This window comes from Hypanus sabinus, chromosome 12 (assembly GCF_030144855.1).
Source record: "Hypanus sabinus isolate sHypSab1 chromosome 12, sHypSab1.hap1, whole genome shotgun sequence".
In the NCBI taxonomy this organism is placed as follows: Eukaryota; Metazoa; Chordata; class Chondrichthyes; order Myliobatiformes; family Dasyatidae; genus Hypanus; species Hypanus sabinus.
Window position 1 is genome coordinate 60693887 of NC_082717.1, and position 21443 is coordinate 60715329.

The 21443-nt window shown below is 37.1% G+C and overlaps 1 protein-coding gene across 1 annotated transcript; it reads left to right on the forward strand.

Annotated features, from left to right (window-relative positions):
• Positions 1 to 424: 424 nt before the first annotated feature.
• On the forward strand, positions 425 to 18692 carry LOC132402500 (chitin synthase chs-1-like). Its single transcript, XM_059985352.1, has 16 exons — positions 425 to 534; positions 1959 to 2048; positions 3281 to 3454; positions 3575 to 3761; positions 4419 to 4520; positions 5222 to 5363; positions 7651 to 7851; positions 8345 to 8629; positions 9581 to 9760; positions 11470 to 11821; positions 12844 to 12890; positions 14303 to 14367; positions 14918 to 15028; positions 15568 to 15785; positions 15867 to 15945; positions 16736 to 18692. The coding sequence occupies exons 1-16, from the start codon at positions 470 to 472 to the stop codon at positions 16754 to 16756; spliced, it is 2319 nt and encodes a 772-aa protein (XP_059841335.1). The 5' UTR covers positions 425 to 469; the 3' UTR covers positions 16757 to 18692.
• The last annotated feature ends 2751 nt before the right edge of the window (positions 18693 to 21443 follow it).

Sequence of the window (21443 nt, forward strand, 5' to 3'; positions counted from 1 at the left end):
ATTAAGAATTGTTTTGAGCCTCTTCGGAATACAAGCATGTTCTTCTTTCCTCTACTACTGGTTTAGTATCCTCGTGTGCAAAATGCATGCAGTCAAACGGAGCTTTATAGTGCCGTCTATATTAGCCACACCACTGGTATTTATTGCTATTTTGATCATGGTCTATGATAGCTCTAACAAATATGCTGATGGAATTAGTACTTTTAATCTGACCTTCTTCTGCAATAGTTTAAATTTTACCAATGAAACCAATTCTGTACGGATCCTATTTTTGGAAATCCCACAAAGCTTTTGCAGATCACAGGCAATCTTAAATACCAGCAAAATTGGCTTGGGACTATTTATCTCCGCTGCTATATGCTTTTGGCTTGGGCTATTTTTCTCAACATTCTACGTTTGGAACCGCCACTTTCAAAGGATTGAACGGACATCCCATCTCTTTGTCCGATGGCTATATGAAGCTGCCTTCATGGATCAGTCAATGTTGTTGAACACACGGGCCCGGGATAATGTGGAAAATAAGGAAGGCAAAAGGTACATCTTATTGTTAGAATTTTTCACAGCTATAATAATGGAAAATGTTTCTTTCTTCAGATTTATATAGTGCAGGGGGGTGGTTGCATCCGATACACTTGATTTCACTGTTATAATTCTACTGAAATTTCTTTTATCATGCTACCTTATTGAATAACTGCAGTAAATGCCAAGTAAGGAAATATTGTCTCATTTCATGGTTTGGTTAATCCTTCCCCAAGGGAAATTCCTTTGAACAATCACAGCCAAGTTTAAAGAGATTCTTTTCACGCTGCAGTGTTTAAAATGCGGTAGAGTGCTAGATAACAAATTCCCACTATTTTTTGAAATAAGACTTTCCAAAACCTACTGCATCTTTTGACATAATGTGACCTTTATTATATGGAAAAGTAGCATGCATAAGCAAACTTCTCTACAATGAAAATTTTGGAAGGTACAGGGCTAGCCAGAGAAACACTTTATCCAATACCTTTTCCTTTCATTAAAAATTTCTGATAGTTCATACCGTAGTTCAGCTGAAATCTAATTATACTTCCCCAAAACGCAGTAGACAGCAGTGAATAACTGACAATTTTCAATTGTATTAATGTCAACATAGTATTATTCTGACACTATGTAGTAAAATCTAGCATTTTCACCATCAGCAATGCAAGTTATAAGACTGAGTAGTCACAATGTGCTAGTGATAACCGTAGCACAAAACCCAGAGGTCTTTCTCTGTGATCCTGCTCTGTTGAGCTTTCTCCTTGGTTTTAGGCAGCAGCTCCAAGAGAGGATGTTCTAGGATTCTCTTGGTGTCTTAAGGATTTACAGTTTACCCCAGGAAGCTCTCATAAGAATCTAAAGAAAATTATACTGGGAAAGTTAAAGTAATCATATTCCTAAATGCACAGTCTTTAATAGTATTGGAGGTGAGGTGCAAAATGCTTAATGCTTAAGATGAATTCAAATACCTAATGAACAACATGCTTACATTATAATTGTATAATTATAATGGCTTACCCCCATCCCACCCCAATAAATCATAAAATAGTTTCAAGAGTTGGGTGGAAGGATATAAAGGGGGAGTTCAAGTAAAGTAAAGGGGGAGATAAAGTAACACATATATGAGATTTTTCTTGCTTGTTTTTTGACCTTTGAATGGTGAAGTAGCATTAACTTGACAAAGATTAAGAAAAAAATGACTCCCTATAACACAGAAAACATAGAAAACCTACAGCACAATACAGGTCCTTTGGCCCTCAAAGCTGTGACAAACATATACTTACCTTAGAAATTACCTAGAGTATAGAAACATCTAGGTAAAAACAGTGTAAAATAATTTCCTCAGAGGTTTATTGATTCAAATATCAAAGCCATATTTAATTTACATTTTTATGCATTTTGTAAAACATACTTAATTTTCACAACAATTTTTTAAACAGGAAATCAGATCATGTCATGATATATCTGTGTGCAACAATGTGGCATGAAACAGTGGATGAAATGGAAAAAATTCTTTCCTCAATATTCAGGTAAATGTAGAAGAATTGATTTTGGATACTCTTTTCAAAACCATTCTGTGTGCTTCCTTTCAAGGTTGCTTATTCACTGATAGACTAGACAACTTGTATGTGTATAAATGTATAATTGCCTTAAGTAATGCTTGCACGTTTCAATCATTATAAAACTTGTAGTTGTATACTTTTGCCAGGTATACTGATAGGTTGCACCTCAAACAAATTGCTGAGGCTTCAACTAATTTATTTGAAGTTGTTTCCAGATCTTAGCAGTCTCAAGCATGAATTCCTATTATGAGTTTTTTTTATGCATCTTCAAATGTCATAAAACATGCTTTGTGTTTTGGTGCCATTTATCACTGAATGTGGACTTATTGTCAGTGATGTGTTCCCTCAAAGTTGGCTACATTGATGAGAAATAAACTAGCAAATAAAAGAGCAAGTACTGATATCTGGACATGAGCAACTCCTGCAGATTGCACAGCTGTTTGAACAGCTGGTATAATGCCCATTTTTACTGAGTCACACTCATGGTGGAGAAACAAACTAAAATTTAATATGATATGCATTTCTCAACTGATATTTTTTTTCTCTGGGAAGGTGTACCAGTCATCAGTCTATGCATAATCACTGCACTGTCTAATGTCAAATGAATGGTCATCTTGAAGTGCTAGGAAACTAAAGTTCTAAGGTCTGTTTAGAACTACTGCAAATGGTATTTTCCTCCAAACCATTTAATGTTCATATGCTCCAATCTACTTTTGCTCTTCCTACTTTGACTTGGAGTTTTAATATGCTATTTTTAACACACTGTTGCATTTCTGTCACATTCCATTAGTTGCATACTACCCCTCCTCTTTATGGAGAGAGCCCCATCACACTGCCCTTAACAATTCAGTCCGGTGACCAGCCAGCAGAAGGGGGGAGTACTCTAAAGCTGGGAACTGGTTACCTCTAGCCTGCATTCATCTCTTACAGATGAGACTTCCCATTTTCAACAATGCTCCATGTGATGCCCCAGGACAGCACTGACAAAGATCAGCAAACAAAACCAAACGGCTTTTTGGTGAAAATTATTGAATTTGATAGTTAAAAGTGCAATGACTTTACTTTTGCACCGTCTAGTTACCATGCTTAATATATGCTAATGAAAATTACCTTTGGCACTCACTTTCAAAATAAGAAATCATATACTAATTACTTCCACAATGTATATGCAAATCTCATTTAGCCATTTCTCTTTACAGGCTGGACAAATACAAACCCCATGCTGCAAAATCACATAAAGACAATTTTGACTTTGAAACGCATATTTTCTTCGATGATGCATTTACTATTAATAGTCCAAATGAAAATTTGCAGGAAAGAGTTGTGAATGAGTATGTGAAGAACTTTGTTGACACAATGGAGAACATTTTTAGGTATTGGAAATATTTTATGTTTGTTATGAACCATACTACTGTGGAACAAAATACTATAAAGTTCAATTTCAAGAAGGTATATGCTGTTAAATTTTCTGGAATATTTCATTTGTTAAACAGGATATTTTCTCGTGAAAAGCGCTCTGCCATGGAGGAACCGGAACAGGAAGATGATGACTTTGTGAGGCAATCTATAATGGAGACACCTTATGGTGGAAGAATCAGCTATACACTTCCATATGGAAATACCATACTTGTCCATTTGAAAGACAAACAGAAAATCCGACACAAGAAGAGGTGGTCTCAGGTATAGCTAAATATTGAGTGACTTACCCTTGATGTCCTAGAGGAACAAGTTAGGAGTGTGATAAAATAGATTTCTCTATACCTGAAGTGTGCAGCTTCAGCTTCACAAAAGCTCAACAGTGTCAAGTACAAACAGTTTACTTGGTTATCAATTCTTTTACCCACTTGAAACTGCACCATCAATGCACACATATAATTTATAACAACTAGAAAGCACTTGATACTAAGATTTAATGGGCACTTTAATTGGTGAATTGGAAATACCCATCAAGCAAAGCCCATGACTTCTGGGAAAGAATTTCACCAATTGGGATCAAAGTTGACTTTTATATTAACAACAAGGCTCATCTGCAAACTTCTTAAGGTTTAGTGGAAATGCAGCAACTAAATTTGAAACCTGATTTGATGTTTTTGACTCATAGAAATTGTTAATAATGGCTGAGAATTGGTAAAATTCACTTCCATTGATTCAGAGCTGCTGAATAACATTTGAGATCTGAAGCCACATTCAACTCTTAGACGGTTCATAATTTATCTTCTGGGCAACCTGAAAAAATGTTTTATATTTAATGGTTTATGTAGCAAGAATGGTTAATATGAGTGTATTTTATTGTATGTCCTGCCTGTGAATGTCAACGTTCTCTACATATATTTTCAGATCATGTACATGTATTATCTGCTGGGATGGAAGCTAAATAGGAAGTACACCACCTTGTCAGGAAAATCCGTAGATGAAGTATCTGCTGAAGGTCCCTTATTGGTGAGGATTGTGTTTTAATTTATAGAACCTAAAAATGAAGATAAGTAACAATATGGTTCAGATACATAGGATTAGAAATTTGCCATTGATCACTTAGGCAGTGTAGATGTAAATTCACTTTGCTTTTGCTGTTTGATTCTTTTGAATTGTGTAGCATTTCCAGCTCCAACTTCCTTGCCTATTTTGAACATAGATCTAAGTGTAATTTCTAATTAGTTACTGATCCTTTGAAGAGGTGGGTGATTCTTAGTGAGGAAATCAGCCTTGAGTATTAACTGGCAATCCTGCCCATCTGAGCTTTCAGACCTTTTGAAACCTGTCAATTCAAGGCAAGTGAAGATAGCTTTGAAGAGAAGCTAAGTGCCTTTGGCCAGGCAGAGCAGGAGTACTTATTTCTTGCCCTTCAGCTGGACTGGAGTCCTCCTTCTCACACAAAGTACCTGGTAATAAGGATTTTAAATTCAGCTGGGACTAGAGTCCTTACAGATCAGTAACTGCCCACCCAAAGCAAAGATCTGAACTCACACACTCACTGCTTGGAGCAGTGACCTGCTCCAGAGTTTTTCCTGACCAACACCTTCAAACAAAGCCCATGGTTTCTGGGAGAGAATTTCAAGCAGATTTCACATATGACTTTTTATAATTCATTTGGGAACATGCCATATTTTAATTTGCTTTTATTTGTTTTACTTTGCTTAAAGATTGAGAAGGAAAACACCTACATTCTGGCATTGGATGGAGACACTGACTTCCAGCCTTCAGCTTTGATCTTGCTTGTTGACAGGCTGAGGAGATATCCACATGTGGGGGCTGCATGCGGTAGAATACATCCAACAGGAGTTGGTATGACGTTATATCACTACACTACTCTACCTGTTTAATGACCTATCTTTATTTTTGACACAGTATATAATATAGGTAACACACAGGATCATACATGTAACATTGTTATCACCAATTCTTTGTTTATGGTCAAAGAAAATTGTTCTATGCTATTATTTTATTCAAAAAGAAAGATTCCAATCATGTTTTCTGAGTTAAAACAATTAACCCATCAGCAATGTATGGAATAAATTCTGTGACTTGACACATTGAGAAAAATGAGTAGGTTTAGGGCAGGGGTCAGCAACCTTTACCACTGAAAGAGCCACTTGGACCCGTTTCCCACAGAAAAGAAAACACTGGGAGCCGCAAAACCCGTTTGACATTTAAAATGAAATAACACTGCATACAACGTTTTGTTTTGCCTTTATGCTATGTATAAACAAACTATAATGTGTTGCATTTATGAAATTGATGAACTCCTGCAGAGAAAACGAAATTACATTTCTGCATGCAACAAAAACATTTTGAACTCCGAAAAAAAGACGTTGGGTTGAAGGTTACTTTTAAGTAAAATACTCAATGTCTATTTGAGTCCTTCTTGTATTTATGAAAAACGCCAAACTTAAATTTGCCGCCAGCAGCAAACCAAAAATAACGTCAGCCAGCTGTCAACCTGAAAAATAAAAGGACTATTTCACTGAACAATGAAAACATATGAATATACGTAAAATAATAGGCAATTAAAATATTTATCATACTTGGTCAGGTTGACTCACACCTGACAATGCAGTCGTATTCAGTAGGGATGGATCGATGCTTAGGGGAGTGACCGGGAAGGATAATGTGTTTTTTTCCTCTCTGAACTCACAGAAGCGTTTCCCAAACGATGTTTGCATTGCGATGATTGCAGAATGTAAATACTCCGAATTTATTATGTCGTGACCTTGTTTGAACTCTCTCAAATTGGGGAAGTGAGACAATGTGCCTTTCTGTAAATCTCTGGCAAGCAACGTCAACTTGCGCTCGAATGCCAAAACATCCTCCAACATGTGCAGGGCTGTACGTCCTTACCCCGTTGAAGAGCTGTGTTCAGGTGCGCTGTCATGTCTACCATGAAGTGTAGCTTTTCCAGCCACTCTGGCTGTTCCAGCTCAGGAAAGTTGAGCCCTTTGCTGCCCAGGAAAGTTTTCACTTCTTCCAGACACGCGACAAAGCGTTTCAGCACCTCCCCTCTGGACAGCCAGCGATAAAAACACGTTGTAGCGGTGTGCTACACGCAGTCGGTAAACTGCAGTCAAAGATAGCTTTATTCGAACTAAACAGCCTTGCTTTTAAGCCTCCCTCAACCCGCCCCCCCCCATGGGCGCGGATGCTGCAAAAGACACGTACTCACAAACCCCCGTAGGCTATCTCCCTTAGCCTGAACGCTGGCTAATTGTGAGCCGGTTCGGATGTTTCAGGAAATGGGTCGCCACAACGTCTTATTTAGATTGTACAAGATCACCATAATCTTCAAATTTAGATTTACATTTCAAAAACTAACAAACTAACATAAAATACATTTTAATTAAATACTGACCATGTAACGGTGTGCTACACACAGCGCTAAAATTACGACATGGAGTCGGTAACTGCAGGCGAAGGAAAAAACTTTATTCAAAATCTTCAGCCTCACTTTTAAGCCTCCCTCAACCTGCCCCCCATGGCGCAGAGGCTCCAAAGCTCTGTGCTCGCAAACCCCCGTAGGCTATCTAATTGTGAGCAGGTTCGGATGTGCCAGGAAAAGGGTCACCACAACCAATTATTTCCCAAAGCAACAGGGAGCCGCAGCACAGACGTAAAAGAGCCACATGTGGCTCCGGAGCCGCGGGTTGCCGACCCCCGGGTTAGGGAAACTTCTCGTCCTCTGGGAATGGGAGAATGGCTCAATATGAGGATAGGTTAGAAATAATAAATTGGAAGTTGAGCTCAATCCCCTGTAATTATCCATACTCAGGCTTAACCATAATGTGTTGAGTTGGTTTATTTATTATTTAGAAAGTGTATGAATTATATGCATTAATACATAATTGATTACAACATTTCATAATTATATTAATATAAATTTCAAATTGTACTAACTTTATGTACAAGAAAATTCCAGCTGCATAGTAACAAAGGCTATGTGCACAGAAGCATTTTGGTTACTGTGCAGCTGTGCACCCATGCGGATTAGAAGGAACAGTGTCTAACAAGTATCAACTTTCAAACCTCAACAAATTAATACAGAACAGTAAATTGCAAGTTTTTCCTCTTCCTCTCAAAGGTCCTATGGTGTGGTACCAGAAGTTTGAATATGCTGTGGGTCACTGGCTCCAGAAGACAGCTGAACACGTGTTAGGCTGCGTGCTGTGCAGTCCAGGCTGCTTCAGCTTGTTCAGGGCAGAGGCGCTAATGGATGACAATGTTGTGAAAAAATACACCACCAGGGCAACTGAAGCACAACATTTTGTCCAATATGATCAAGGTAAAGTTAACAAATATAATTCTTCTAACTTTTGGTTATGCACTGAGCTGGAATTTTTTATAACTTATCTCGATCTATTGTTATAATTTTGGTAGCTAGTTAATGGTATTTGTATTGTTTGGAAAAGATTCTTTTACTCTACCAATTCTATGTACATTGAAAGATTTGGCAGGCTTCCATGTTAGTTCTATCATGTTGCTTATAAAGGAAACAAGACTATTTAAAACAAAGATTTATTTGAGAAGTGGAATTTGTGAACATCCTCCACTATGAAGAGATAATGTAAACTGAGAGGCCAAATAGATCAAGTTTCAGTACTGACGATTTGATGTCATACGGCAATAATAGGCTAGATACTGGAACAATCATTAAAACAAGCAAATTGGAACTGTATGCAGAAGTCTGAATCAATCTGGCTGAAGGTATTCTTTGATTTAATTTATCATAGCTCAAGAAATACTAATAATTTTTATTTGTTAATGTGTAACGATAGGAGAAGACCGTTGGCTATGCACACTATTGTTGCAACAAGGATGGAGAGTGGAATACAATGCCGCTTCAGATGCCTACACAAATGCACCACAAGAATTCAAAGAATTCTACAACCAACGACGCCGTTGGGTACCATCAACTTTAGCAAATACAATTGACCTTTTGGATAGTGCTGCAGAAACATCAAAGAAAAACCCTTCAATTTCAAAACTCTACATACTGTACCAAATTGTTGGGACAGCAGCATCAATTCTGGGTCCCTCCACTGTGGTCTTAATGATAGCAGGTGATCATGCAATAAATGCAATCTTTTCTTACTAATAACTAATGATAATACATTACTTGTTTATTTTATCACTCCTTGTTTTATTTATACAGCAATTTTGTAAAATTGTCACAAATTTAACTGTACACAGTAAACATGACATAGATTTTTTTTCTTCTGTGTCCCATTAAGAGGGTTTATATTTTGGAATTCAAACACAGATCTATCAATCCAATCATAAAGTACATTAAATTCGAGAAAGGAATTTACAGAAATAACACCATGTGAATAGTATGTTTATGATATTTATATATATAGCTTCAGAGTGAGATGCAAACCTCAGAATATCCATCATGAGGAGTTTAAGCAAAAGCTCATGGTTTGATGGGAGTGTCAATTGACTTTGATAATTTTCTGCTGTTTCCAACACCCAGTCTTCAACAATAGTGCTTCCTACTCAAGTACATCATTGTGTCAGACATCAGATGGAGTAAATAATTGTGAAATCTGAATTTGTCATTTTCACCAAATAAATAAAAGTCATGAAGTCAATGTCCATTTAAACTTTCCATTCACACTGATACCCCATTGCCTTCTGAAGGTATTAATGTTCCATTTTACAATATAACAATATAACAGAAACTCACAAAGAACTCAGCAGAGAATGAACATAAAATAGTATTAGTGAAAACTCTAATGTGATTGATGACGTGAACCAGAAATTTGCTTGGAATTGCCACTGCTCTGTAACTACCACTTTGACAGATTTAGACTGAGAAAGTCTTTGGGGTAAAGTTATGATTGCCCCACAGGAGTAACTTCAGGAAATTCTTGCTTGTAACCTAATATGAAATACATTAGATGATTATACATTGGATCGGTGAAAGAAAATCAGAAAACTCATTAAATATGACACTCTACCTTTTTATTATTCAATGGAGGTGACTATTTTCTGTACAATATCTTTTACAGGATCATTTACCTTCGTGTTTAATTGGAATGGAAATGTTGCCCTGGCTCTTGGAATTATTCCGCCAGCTCTTTATATACTCATCTGTTACTATGTCAAATCTGATACTCAGATCAATATTGCTGCAGTTCTAAGCATTTTTTATGCTTTTCTAATGATTGCAACAATAATGTCCATCATTGGTGAGCAGTATCTTTTGTTTGATAACATTTATGTTCCATATCAATTATCCTTGTCAATATACTTTTGTAATTAATTATATTAAAATATGGGTACATTAGGTTAGTTTTTCATTTTGATATTAATATACTAATTTAATTTGTGTTAATCAATCATCATTGCTATTTACTAAATAGAGGTACTACAAAAATGATGTGGCAGTGGAGAGAAATCAAAGCATTCTTTTATCATTTAAAGTTGCCAAGTCGGACAGTTCTGTCAAAATTCAGTTAAATTACAGTAAAGACCTAGTTATTGCTGTATTGTAGATCAACTGCAGCTCACTATGTTGATCCATTATATCCTTACAGCACTTAGTTTAATCCTAAAAGGCACCTGTGGTAAACTATGTATACCTGTCTGGACACGCCCCTCTGCTGACTACTCTGTGGACATGCCCCTCTGCTGTCTGCTCCTGTGGCTACTCCCACAGACCCCTGTATAAAGGCGATTGGAGGCACAGTGTGGTGAACTATGTGCCTGTCTGGACACGCCCCCTGCTGACTGCTCCTGTGGCTCCTCCCACAGGCCTCAGTCTCCAGGACATAGTATGATGGACACTCACTCCTGGTTCCTTCTTCCAGTCAATAAAAGCCGATATCTCGCCTTACGTCTCAGTGTGAGTTATTGATGGTGCATCACACTGCTCCTTCCTCAGTCTCCAAGATGTTGTCGTCTCTTTTGCTGCTAATAAAAGCCTATCGTTCGCCTCCCGTCTCCGAGAGTTATTGATGGTGCATCAGCACCCTGTTTTGTTACTGGAGCATTTTCCACTTTCTGGACACCATTCCCTACTCCCAACCCAGATATCCGAGCAAGCAAAAGGAAGACTGAACTAAAATGATTACCTGTACTTTGTTATTGAGTTAATTTGTGACTGAGGGTTCGGGGTACATTTTGTGATAGTCTGCCATATCATCATTTAATTTATTAATATCATATGTTTGCCAATAAACAGACAAGTTGCTTTATTTTCTTTTGTACCCTACCATATCTTTAATTTCCTCTGACTTTCAGTTACTGCTGCTTTTGTTGATAGGTATAAACATACCAGTATTTAATTCCCAAACCAGAGGGTGTGACAGTCTTAAAATTATTACTCTAAATTTCAGCAGGCCTTTCAATTTAAAATAGCAACATTTTTATTCAATTTCAGGAAGCCATTAACTTACACAGGTAGAGAAAAATGATGAGGGAAAATATAGCACAATTACTGATGGCTGCAAGAAAAATGCATCACCTTGTCTTCTTAAGGCTCACTTAATGACATAAGGGATAGAGCATAAGATTATATAGGATAGAATGGGTTCATCAGCCAACTCTATCTATGCCAACTATTTGTACTAATCCCACTTGCCTGCAGATATTTCCATTTCTCTCTGTACCCTACTCATTCAAATACCTGGTCCAGAAGTCACTTAAATGTTGTCACTGCTGTAAGTAAGAAACAAGCTTGTCTAATCCATTATTAGGCAATTTCAATATGATTACAATAACTTATTTGTTGATTATAGACTGTAATTTAAAAATTCTAGAATAAATGGGAGAATGGTGGCCCATGACATTTTTAAGTATATAAGAAGCTTCATGTGAATGTATTTACAAATTTCATTTGTTAGGAAAGATGAGTCATTGTTGTCAAAATTCTAATATAATGTTTTGCTCCGTTCAGGTGAGATTGTCAGAGAGCAGACTTTTATCACACCAACTGGCTTGTTCTTCATCTCCATGATGATCCTTTTCGTCTCAACAGCACTGCTGCATCCCCAGGAATTCCACCTTGTTTTATATGGAATGTTGTACATAATCTGCATTCCAAGTGGATATTTGCTATTGCCAATTTATTCTATGGTGAACATGAATAATGTTTCTTGGGGCACTCGTGAAACGGCCTCTCCAAAGAAACAGACCAAAGCAAAGCCGCAACAGATTAGGCGATATGAAAAGAAATGCAAGTGCATCTGCTGGGATATTGAACTTGTAATAAAAGAAGATAAAAAGGAAGAAATTCGACAAACAGACAGGTATCTCACTTGTTACATTGACACATAAAGTTAAAGGACACTTAACTTCTAAAAATATTTTAATGACATCTTATTACTCTGTTCTCTATTTTGAATCAGTTTTTTGGACATGTGGGTGAAGCTATATTTTGATTGAGGTATTTTCTTTGGTTTTATACTTTCTCCTCAAATTGTGCCTCAGAAGTTTAAAAGGCTAGGTTCATTTCACTCACCCATGAGGCTATTGAGCCGGAGGGGATATCTTCACTCACCTATCACTGAACTGTTCCTACCGAATTCGACTCGCTTCCAAGGACGCTTTGTCTTATGTTCTCAATATTTATAGTTTATTTATGTATTTACCTACCCATTTATCTATCTATTTATTTATTTAAATTTATTTATTCATTATTATTTTCTCTCTTTTTTGTACCGGCATAGTTTGTCTTTTTGCATGTTGGTTGTTTGTTCATTCTGTTGGATGTGGTTCTATAATTGATTCTATTAACTTTCTTGTATTCACTGTGATTGCCCACAAGAAAATGAATCTCAGGGTTGTGTATGGTGACATTTATGTACTTTGATAATAAATTTACTTTGAACTTTGATATAGGGTTGACAACTTCTGTTTCATCACAAAGTCCTTGCATCTTTCTCCACGACATTGTTTGGAAGCTTAAGATCAACAATGGATTAGTTAACAGTTATCCTGAGTTTGGAGATTGCTAACGTGCATGGGAGGAAATTGAAAAATGTTTATGACCATTTCTTCTTACATACTGCAGTTAAAAGAATTATATATTTTCTTTTTGCCTTCCATGACATCTTTCCATTATGCACAGCCTTCCATTCTCCTTGTGCTTAGTTGTTGAGAGTTCATTCCTACTTTGCTCTTGATTGTAGATCTCTGTTGATTTTATTTATTGGGAAGATTGACTTGACTCTTCTGGCTTGTCCAGAAGTTATTTTTATCTTGTTGCATTATTTTTCTTCTTTGTGTCATATCATCAAACTATTCAAGTGTGTTTTCATTTTGTTTCCAGTAGTGCAGTTGAAGAAGTAGAAGAATTGGAACCCAAAATTGACGACAGTGAGTATTAATACTTTTTAAGTAATTATGGGAATCTCAGATTGTAGCAGTAAGAGATTTAAAATGTCCTTCAACTCTCCCATCAGCTGGTTGGCACAGGTTTTTAGAGCCCTATCCAGTACACCATCAGAGCCTGACACATTTATTTGCAGGCTTTCCCCCATCTCTCTCAAAAATTGTTTTGATGTGTCAGCCAAGACATTCACAATAGGGATAAGGGAACATGCTGGCATGCTTACTTAGGTATTCAGTTAGATTTATCTTGATTTACTCATCTTGTTTTCATTACTCTTAATTGCTTTATAAATCCAGTAATCTCACTTTTGATATTTTCTGTTGACTTTACCTCAAAGGCTTTTTGGGGTTGAGAATTCTGGATTTCACATCTTCTTTGACATCAACCTTACACAGGCTTCATCTAATTCTGAAGTTCCACACCATATGGTGGAATTGCTTTTATACTTTCCATTTAAAAAGACAAATAGCTTATTTCCAGCCTCAAAAGCAATCAGAAATTTGGGCTACAACCTTCTGAAGGAAAATGTAAAAGATGTTGGGTGTGCTGGATCTGGGCTACTGTCCGATCCTGCCATCAGTGCTTCTCTCCCATTTGTACTAAACTGGCTTGAAATCTGACCGAGCCCCTGCAACCTGAATGTGACCAACAAAATATCAAAAGACCCCATTTTGATGGCTCTCATGCTCTGTCCTCAAAATTATCTTGTCAAAGTTATCAAGAAAGTTAACATTTTTTGGAGAAGTTTAGAAATGACTAACGTTCATGCAAATAACAAAATACTAAAAAAAAATTTAAAAGGCACTTCATTTACACAGGCCAAGAATACCCTATTCAGAGAAATCTTCCTCTGATCCTACAGCAGGCCTAATTTGCATAGAATAATGTCAAGTTGGGGTCCCTTAGCAAAATGAATGACTGTCACTGGGATTTCATCTGTTGTTCAGTAGTACCAGGCATGTGGGAAACCCACTTGAAGCATTGGTCTTAATTCAGTGTGAATGGCTGGGAACAATTGATTCGTAACATGCTGGAAGAACTCATCAGGCCAGACATCATCTATGGAAAAGAGTAAACAGCTGAAGTTTCGGGCCGAGACCCTTCATCAGGACTAGAAAAACGAGATCTCCTTTTTCCCTTTGTTCCAGTCCTGATGAAGGGTCTTGGTCCGAAACATTGACCATTTTCTCTTTTCCATCGATGCTGACTGACCTGCTGAGTTCCTCCAGTATGTTGCGTGTATTACTTTGATTTCCAGCATCTGGAGATTTTCGCTTGTTTGTTAATTGGTGATGATAAACCAGATTCTGACAATTGGCTCACCCAGTTTTCATGCTTGACTGATCCAACTGCAATGAGCCTGAGAATAATCTTTTTCTTAATTTTTATTATATAGATTGGATTGGCAAATTGCAAAAGGACTCTATCCATATAGATTTTGTTGAAAAGGATCTTGATGAAGTAAGTATTGCAAACCACCATACTCTTAGTTTCTTTTGGAGAGAATTTGCTATTTATTATGACACAGAAAGTGGCCATGCAGATCCTCGGATTCCAACAGCTTAATATCAACTTCTAGCTGAACAATCCTACCAGTCTTATTCTCACCTCTCCTTATTTAGCTGCATACTTGCAGCTTCTTTTCTCTTGCATGTCCATCAATTTATCCTTGATTTTTTTTGGCCACTAACCAACTGTATATGGGCGAGGGACCATTGACAGTGGCTAGTTTGAATACCAGGAAGTGTTTGGGATGTGGGACAAAATCCAAGACTTGGACAGAAACTTGCAGAGTCCTTGGGAGGGAGAGCATGCAAACTCCACAGCAGGATTGAATCTGTGTCCCTAGAGATGTGACACTGTAGCACTAACGTGATACTGCTGTGTTTGCCTTAAAAATTCTGCCATAAAATGTTGCATGTAACTATTCACCTGTATTATAAAGAAAATATGATGGATGCATTGATCAATTGAGTCAAACATTTTATCTATGATATTCTGTAACTTGTAGAATGAAACTCCATTCTGGAATGATCTGATTGAGGCGTATCTTAAACCAATCGATGAAGATAAAGAGAGACAGAAAGAAATTGCCCAAAATCTGAAGTCCCTGAGGAACAAGGTAGGGATTGGTTACAAACATTTGAATGGAATCTGATCACCATTTTGATTAAATGTAAATATAAAATTCATTTTAGTGTGGAAGGATGAAATAACAAGGGAGCTGCAAAGGCAGAGAAACAGGGCAGATTTTAAGAGTCTAAAGTCAGGGAGGGCTGTCATCACCTCACTTGGCCTATTAAGCTCAATAAATAAAATAGGCCAACTATTATTTCTATGCATTCTTGCCAGAAGCTTGACCATTGTGCAGAATAACTTCTAAATGAAATAAAAGCAGAATGCAAGAGTCTTCAAGGTAATGGATGAAAGGACACATCTTATCTGGCTTCATTCCTTGAGTATATCTTTGCTACATCAGGCTATGAATTAGAAAGTTGCTGCAGCAGAAGTGGATAGCTGATTTGCACAGTTCAGTAAATCAACAGCTCCCACAGAGCACCCACACTGAGTAGTTCAGTTTATTTTTGATCTCATTCTAATCAAAGGAAAAGATTGTGTATATTATAATACTTGGTTTTAAACAATGTCTTCTTTTTCTAGGCCACTTTCCTATTTTTCATCATTAATGTTCTGTGGCTTGTTTCAACATTCTTTCTGCAACTGATTGGCCCTGATATACACATAAAGATCCCCAAAATCCTCTCAAATGGCAGCTTCTCAGAATCTGAGAGTCTAGAAGTTGAGCCAATTGGTTTTATGTTCTTGATATCATTTGCTATACTGCTGGGAATCCAATTCATCACTATGTTGTTCCACAGGTATTTATCACAAATTACTCTGTTTTACATTCAATCAATCTAATAGTGAGCAAGTAATAAGTGGTATTTACTATTTTGCAGGATTAATACCCTCATCCACTTTATTGCGTATAAAGGAACTGAAGTGAAACCTCAAAGGACTGTTGGAGCATATCAAAAGGTAAGCCCTGACAAATTTCACTATGCTATTCCATTGAAAGACTTCAAATCAATTCCATTATTACTAAAAGTGTTAAATCCAATGATACTCCCCTGCAAAGCCAAACATGGATAGAGTGACAGCATGCCACTGACCAGCTCACCACTGATGAGGACGGAGTGCTGTGAAGTTCCTGTATTTGCATCGTAAATAAAGGAACACAGAAAGTTAGACCTGGCTTGGAGTAAGCAAGGCTCTGTTTTTAGAGTTATATCAATTAATCATTCCCAGTGAAGCCAGGATTAGATCTGAGAGATGCTTTCAGTACCTTTCCATCATTGTGTCAAGCACGGAAGATAACAATCACATGTGCACAGTCTTACTGCTTCAGCTTTAACTGTTAGATATTTTCAAAATATGAGATACTGACTTCATGTATTTTGTTTTTGCTTTTTAGATTCCTCTTATTTCCCTTTCTCTGTTAGCTTTCCTATCTAGTTTGAAATCTGTAATCATTACTTGAAAGTATGTTTCCTTCTCAGCTCTTGCACTCCCACTTTCACAATTTGATTGATTTACATGCAACACAGCCACTTACCCTGTTCTGCAGCCTCCATTTCTCTGGCTGCAATCTTAGCAATTGCAACACAAACAAGAAAGAGCCATACTAGCAAAATGACACCACTAAATCTACCCCGAAAATAAAATTTTACTTCCGTGTAATTTACCTGTTATTTCTAAAGAACAAAATATTATAAGGCATGAAATCTGAAATGAAAGTTGAATCTTAATTTTTTTTCTTTTCTTTTAGCATAAAGATTTTGAAGATTGACATTATATAGAAGATAAATCAACAGAGCTGGAGAAGAATTGAACTGCAACTTGTTGATTTCATACTTACACCAGCATTAACTGTTTGAAGTTCAGCTGCATACTAATCATGTTCCTAAATGGATATTTATGAAGTAAAAACTGCTGGTCCATTAGTAATTAGTAAGAGGGCATTGCAAATAGAACTAGATTAATTAGAATTGCCTGTTTTGCATATCTGAAATGAGCACCCAGTTGACAACATGGCTCCCTGCGAGAGGTGGAAAACCAATTCTCATCCACAACTCAGTTCATCCCTTGAGTTAACATCTGAACCCGAGACCACAGGCTGCCGCTGAAGGCATGATTGGTGTCTACTTGTTGACTGAATTGTACTGACATATTGTTAAACCAGTACCATCAGATTTGGTTAATGGCCTTTACATCTATAATTAACTCAGTCATGTAGTGAATATTTTTTAAGAACACAATTTTAGTTAACAAAGTATCTCAGGAATGACCAATATATTTTGTGGGTGTAAATACTTACCTTGATCTATGTCAAAGTATAACATTCCATATATGACAATCATCTAATTAAAGAAATGAGGTGAAATTTTAATCTAGATACATTCCATTGCAAAACTTAGTATAAAATAATTATAAATATTTTGCTACTTTGTAATGCATGGAAATGTTCCTTTTTAGAACACAAACTTGTGCCACTATCATCATTAGTCTTCCCTCATTGTATCTGTTTGTTTATTGATGCTTCTTCACCCAACAATCTTGTTCTGAACATTTACAATGACAGCAGAGGTCAGTCTTGTGTTGGACCGTAGTTTGCTGTTGTGACAATCAGCTTTGGTCAAGGTGAACGTCATTTGTCCAAGTCAAAGGATAAAGAACAGCAGTTGATAAATAAAGGAGCAATGGAATATTGTTGGTCTGGGACGATTAGCATCTTTATAGTGCAATAAACATCCAGTGGTCTTTCATTGTACATTAGTGAAAGAAGACAAAGATAGTTTTGGATATACAGGTGCATGTGCACAAGCACACACTCATAAAATGGAAGTGCATTATGCCAAATGAACAGAATTATTCATGTGCAATTGCAATAATCTTCAACTGACCATGAATTAGTAGAATTTAAACTTTTGCACAAAATGGTCAGTTGTTCCAGTTTCTGTGTAATATTACCTTGTAACCGTAGAATATGTAAAAGAAACAAAAATGTTAATTTATTATAAGTAACCCAATAAATTTGCTATCAATTAAATATCTTTTTATATCTATTTGGTTTTAGAGTACAATTGTTTGATGTAGTTTGGTGTATTTCACAATTGCAAATGATAGGAAATACTCATGTGTAACATACAGCATTACTTCAAATATGGTTTTCAAATGCACTTTAAAATTCTACCAATGATATTTTAAGCTACCAAATAATTATTGTTTCCTCTAGTTAATCGAACTCTTCATTTAATTAAAAGCATAGATTCTGAGATAATATTTGCTATTGATCACTTTTAACATCTCCAAAGTACACAACCCATTCAATTTTAACACTGGATGAACTGCACCCAGTGGGTTTCACATTATGTGCTTTTCCATTTTAAACTTTCAAAGTTTATTTGCTAATAAAATATGGTGATCACATTTTTCAACTAACTAATGATACAGCAAACTTTTTCAGTAGTTGGCTTTATGATTCTTGAATTATGCAGTCAGTTTTGTCCCACATTTATTAATTGTTGATATGTAAATGGTCACAATAGTTTTGTGTGACTAATACTTGCACTAATTACTGTTTGCATAAAATTAAGTTATCTATTATTGTGTAGGTTGAATGTGATGGCTAATTTCTAAGAAAATCAATGGAGTGAATGAAAATCTGTTGATATCTACATGCACGAACCCGTAACCCACAAAATAAACTGATTCATTAACTTTAAGTGTTTCTATTTGATTTTCTATTATTGGACAAATGTAACAGGTTTTAGTATGATTTCCCTTTATAATTTATTGTATTATATTTAAAATGCACACTCATTTTGAAAACAGTAATTCCATGTCCACAGTGCCAGATGTGGGCTAATTAAAAACTAGAATAATATTTGTTCCTTCGACCAGATAAAGCTGATTTTGGTAGTAGGAATGAAACGTATCTTATGGCATCTGCACAGTGAACTGACAACAGTGTTCTAACTGAGGAAAGAATGTTCATGCTGGGTTGGGCATAGTATCATATTAAGAGTTAAGTACAAAACAAGGCAAATTACTTTCATAGTCTGCTTGAGCTAATTTATGATACTTTGTGGGTTAGAGAGAATTTGTTTTGATTTTTTTTTCTAATTGATAGTGATTTTTAAGCCTTTTGACCTTTTCTGTCAAGGCTATTTGGTATGTATAATGTAAGCAGTCTCATGTTCAGATATGAAAGTTATTATAACCCTATAAAAACGTATGTGATTTTCCTGAAGTGCTGAAATTTCTGTAAGCTTTTATGTACTCTATAAATGATTAAGCAGCTAATAATGATCAATGATAAAAACTATAGCTTTGAATTTTTCAAAATTACATTCTAATTATATCATCGATAAATTTGACTATACGGGCACATCCAATTAATATGATAAAAATCAAGCAGTAGGATACATATCTAAGAGAAGGGAAAACATTCAGAAACTGGAGGTATACAGTGAACAATCCCTGTCAGTGACCCTAAGCCAAACAATACCAGTTACAGATACATTGAATCAAAATGTGTGAGCCAGTTAATCCTGACAGTTTCCTGTGACAACAGCATCATCATCATCGTATGTTCTGCCACCACTGCTCTGGTTATTTTTTCTTCTTCACATAGGGAGAGCGTATGAAAGAAAAAAAGTCTTCTGGTAGCTACAGCAGCTCCCCTATAAAAGCTTTTAATTAGGCCATATCTGCACTGTGAAAATAGACCATGAAAAGAAGCAGGAGAAAACAAGACTTCACATTATTAATATTATGTGTGATTATTATGAAGGATGCTGATGAGAAAGGGTGGCCAAAACGAAATCACTATCCTTGGTTCCCATACTCCTACACCTAGTTGGGCAAGATGGTGTATTGTAGGTAAGTCATGTTGTTGTGTTCATTAGAATCGCACAGACCATTTCTCTCAAGCATATAGATTGCAGTGTGTTGTAACTGTGCTTATATGGAGCAATTCTTGGCAATCAAGAAGCGGCCATATCTATATTATATTAAGTGGTAATATGTATGTTTTATTAAATTGTGGGTGTTAAACTGTCAAATCTTAACAGGCAGGGTATGGATGCAACTCATTGCTTAAAGCATCGGCACCCTTCCATTGCAGAATCCTCAGTTCAGTTGCTGGCCAATGGTTAATTGTGTCTGCGGGCGTGGGGGATTCAGTGATAGTATTGGTACTGAATATCAGGGGATAATAGCTGGATATTGTGATTGAGTGGCACTCGTGTAGTTGGATGATGTGTTGCCCTCTGTTAGTCCAAACCTGGATCTTGTTGAGAGCTTGCTGCATTTGGAAGTGAGCTGTTTCATGAATATTGTGCAACAATCATCAAACACCATCATTTCTGACCTTATGATTGAAGGGAAATCATTGATGAATCAGTTGAAGAAGGTTGGACCAAGACACTAACCCGAGCAATTCCTGCCGAGATGTCCAGTGGCTGAGATGATTGATCTCCAAACTGTCCGCTGGGTTCGACTCCAACTACAGCAACACACTAGAGGAACTCAGCAGGTCAGGCAGCATCTATGGTAATGAATAAGCAGTCAATGTTTTGGACTGAGACCCTTCTTCAGGACTGGAAAGGAAGGAGTAAGACACCAAAGTTTAAACATGTGCCGAGGGGAAGGAGGCTAGCTAGGTGATAGGTGTAGCCGAGTGGATAGGAAGGTAAAGGGCTTGACTGAAAGGAATCTGATAGGAGAGCAAAGTGGACCATAGGAGAAAGGGAAGGAGGAAGAGACCCAGGGGAGGTGATAGGCAGGTGAGAAAAAGCTGAAGGGACAGAGTGGCGAACAGAAGAAGCTGGGAGGAGGAGGGAACTATTTTTTATTGGAAGGAGAGATTAATGTTCATGCCATCAGGTTGGTGGAATACACAGTATTGCTTCTCCACCCTGAGGGTGGCCTCATCGTGGCACAAGAGGAGACTATGGGCTGACATGTCAGAATCAGAATGGGAATTAGAATGTTTGGCGACAGGGAACGACTATTTTTGGCAGATGGAGCAGAGGTGCTCGACAAAGTGGTTCCCCAATTTGCAACAGGTCTCACAAATATAGAGGAGGCTGCATTGCAAACAACTGGAAGGTCTGTTTGGGACCCTGAACAGAGGAGAGAGAGGAGGTGAACATACAGTTGAGGCACTTTGGCTGCTTGCAGGGATAATTGCCAGGAGGGAAATTAGAGGGGAGGGATGAATGGACAAGGGAATCACGGAGAGAGGGACAAGGTAAAGATATGTTTGGTAGCAGGATCCCTTTGGGGATGGCAGAAGTTATGGAAAATGATGTGCTGGATGCAGAGGCTCATGGGGTGGTAGGCAAGGACAAGAGGAACTCTGCTACTGTTATAGTGGTGGGAAGATGTGCTAGCGCAGATGTTCAGTAAATGCAGGAGATGTGGGTGGTGGCAGCATCAATGGTGGGGAAGGGAAACCTCTTTGCTTGATG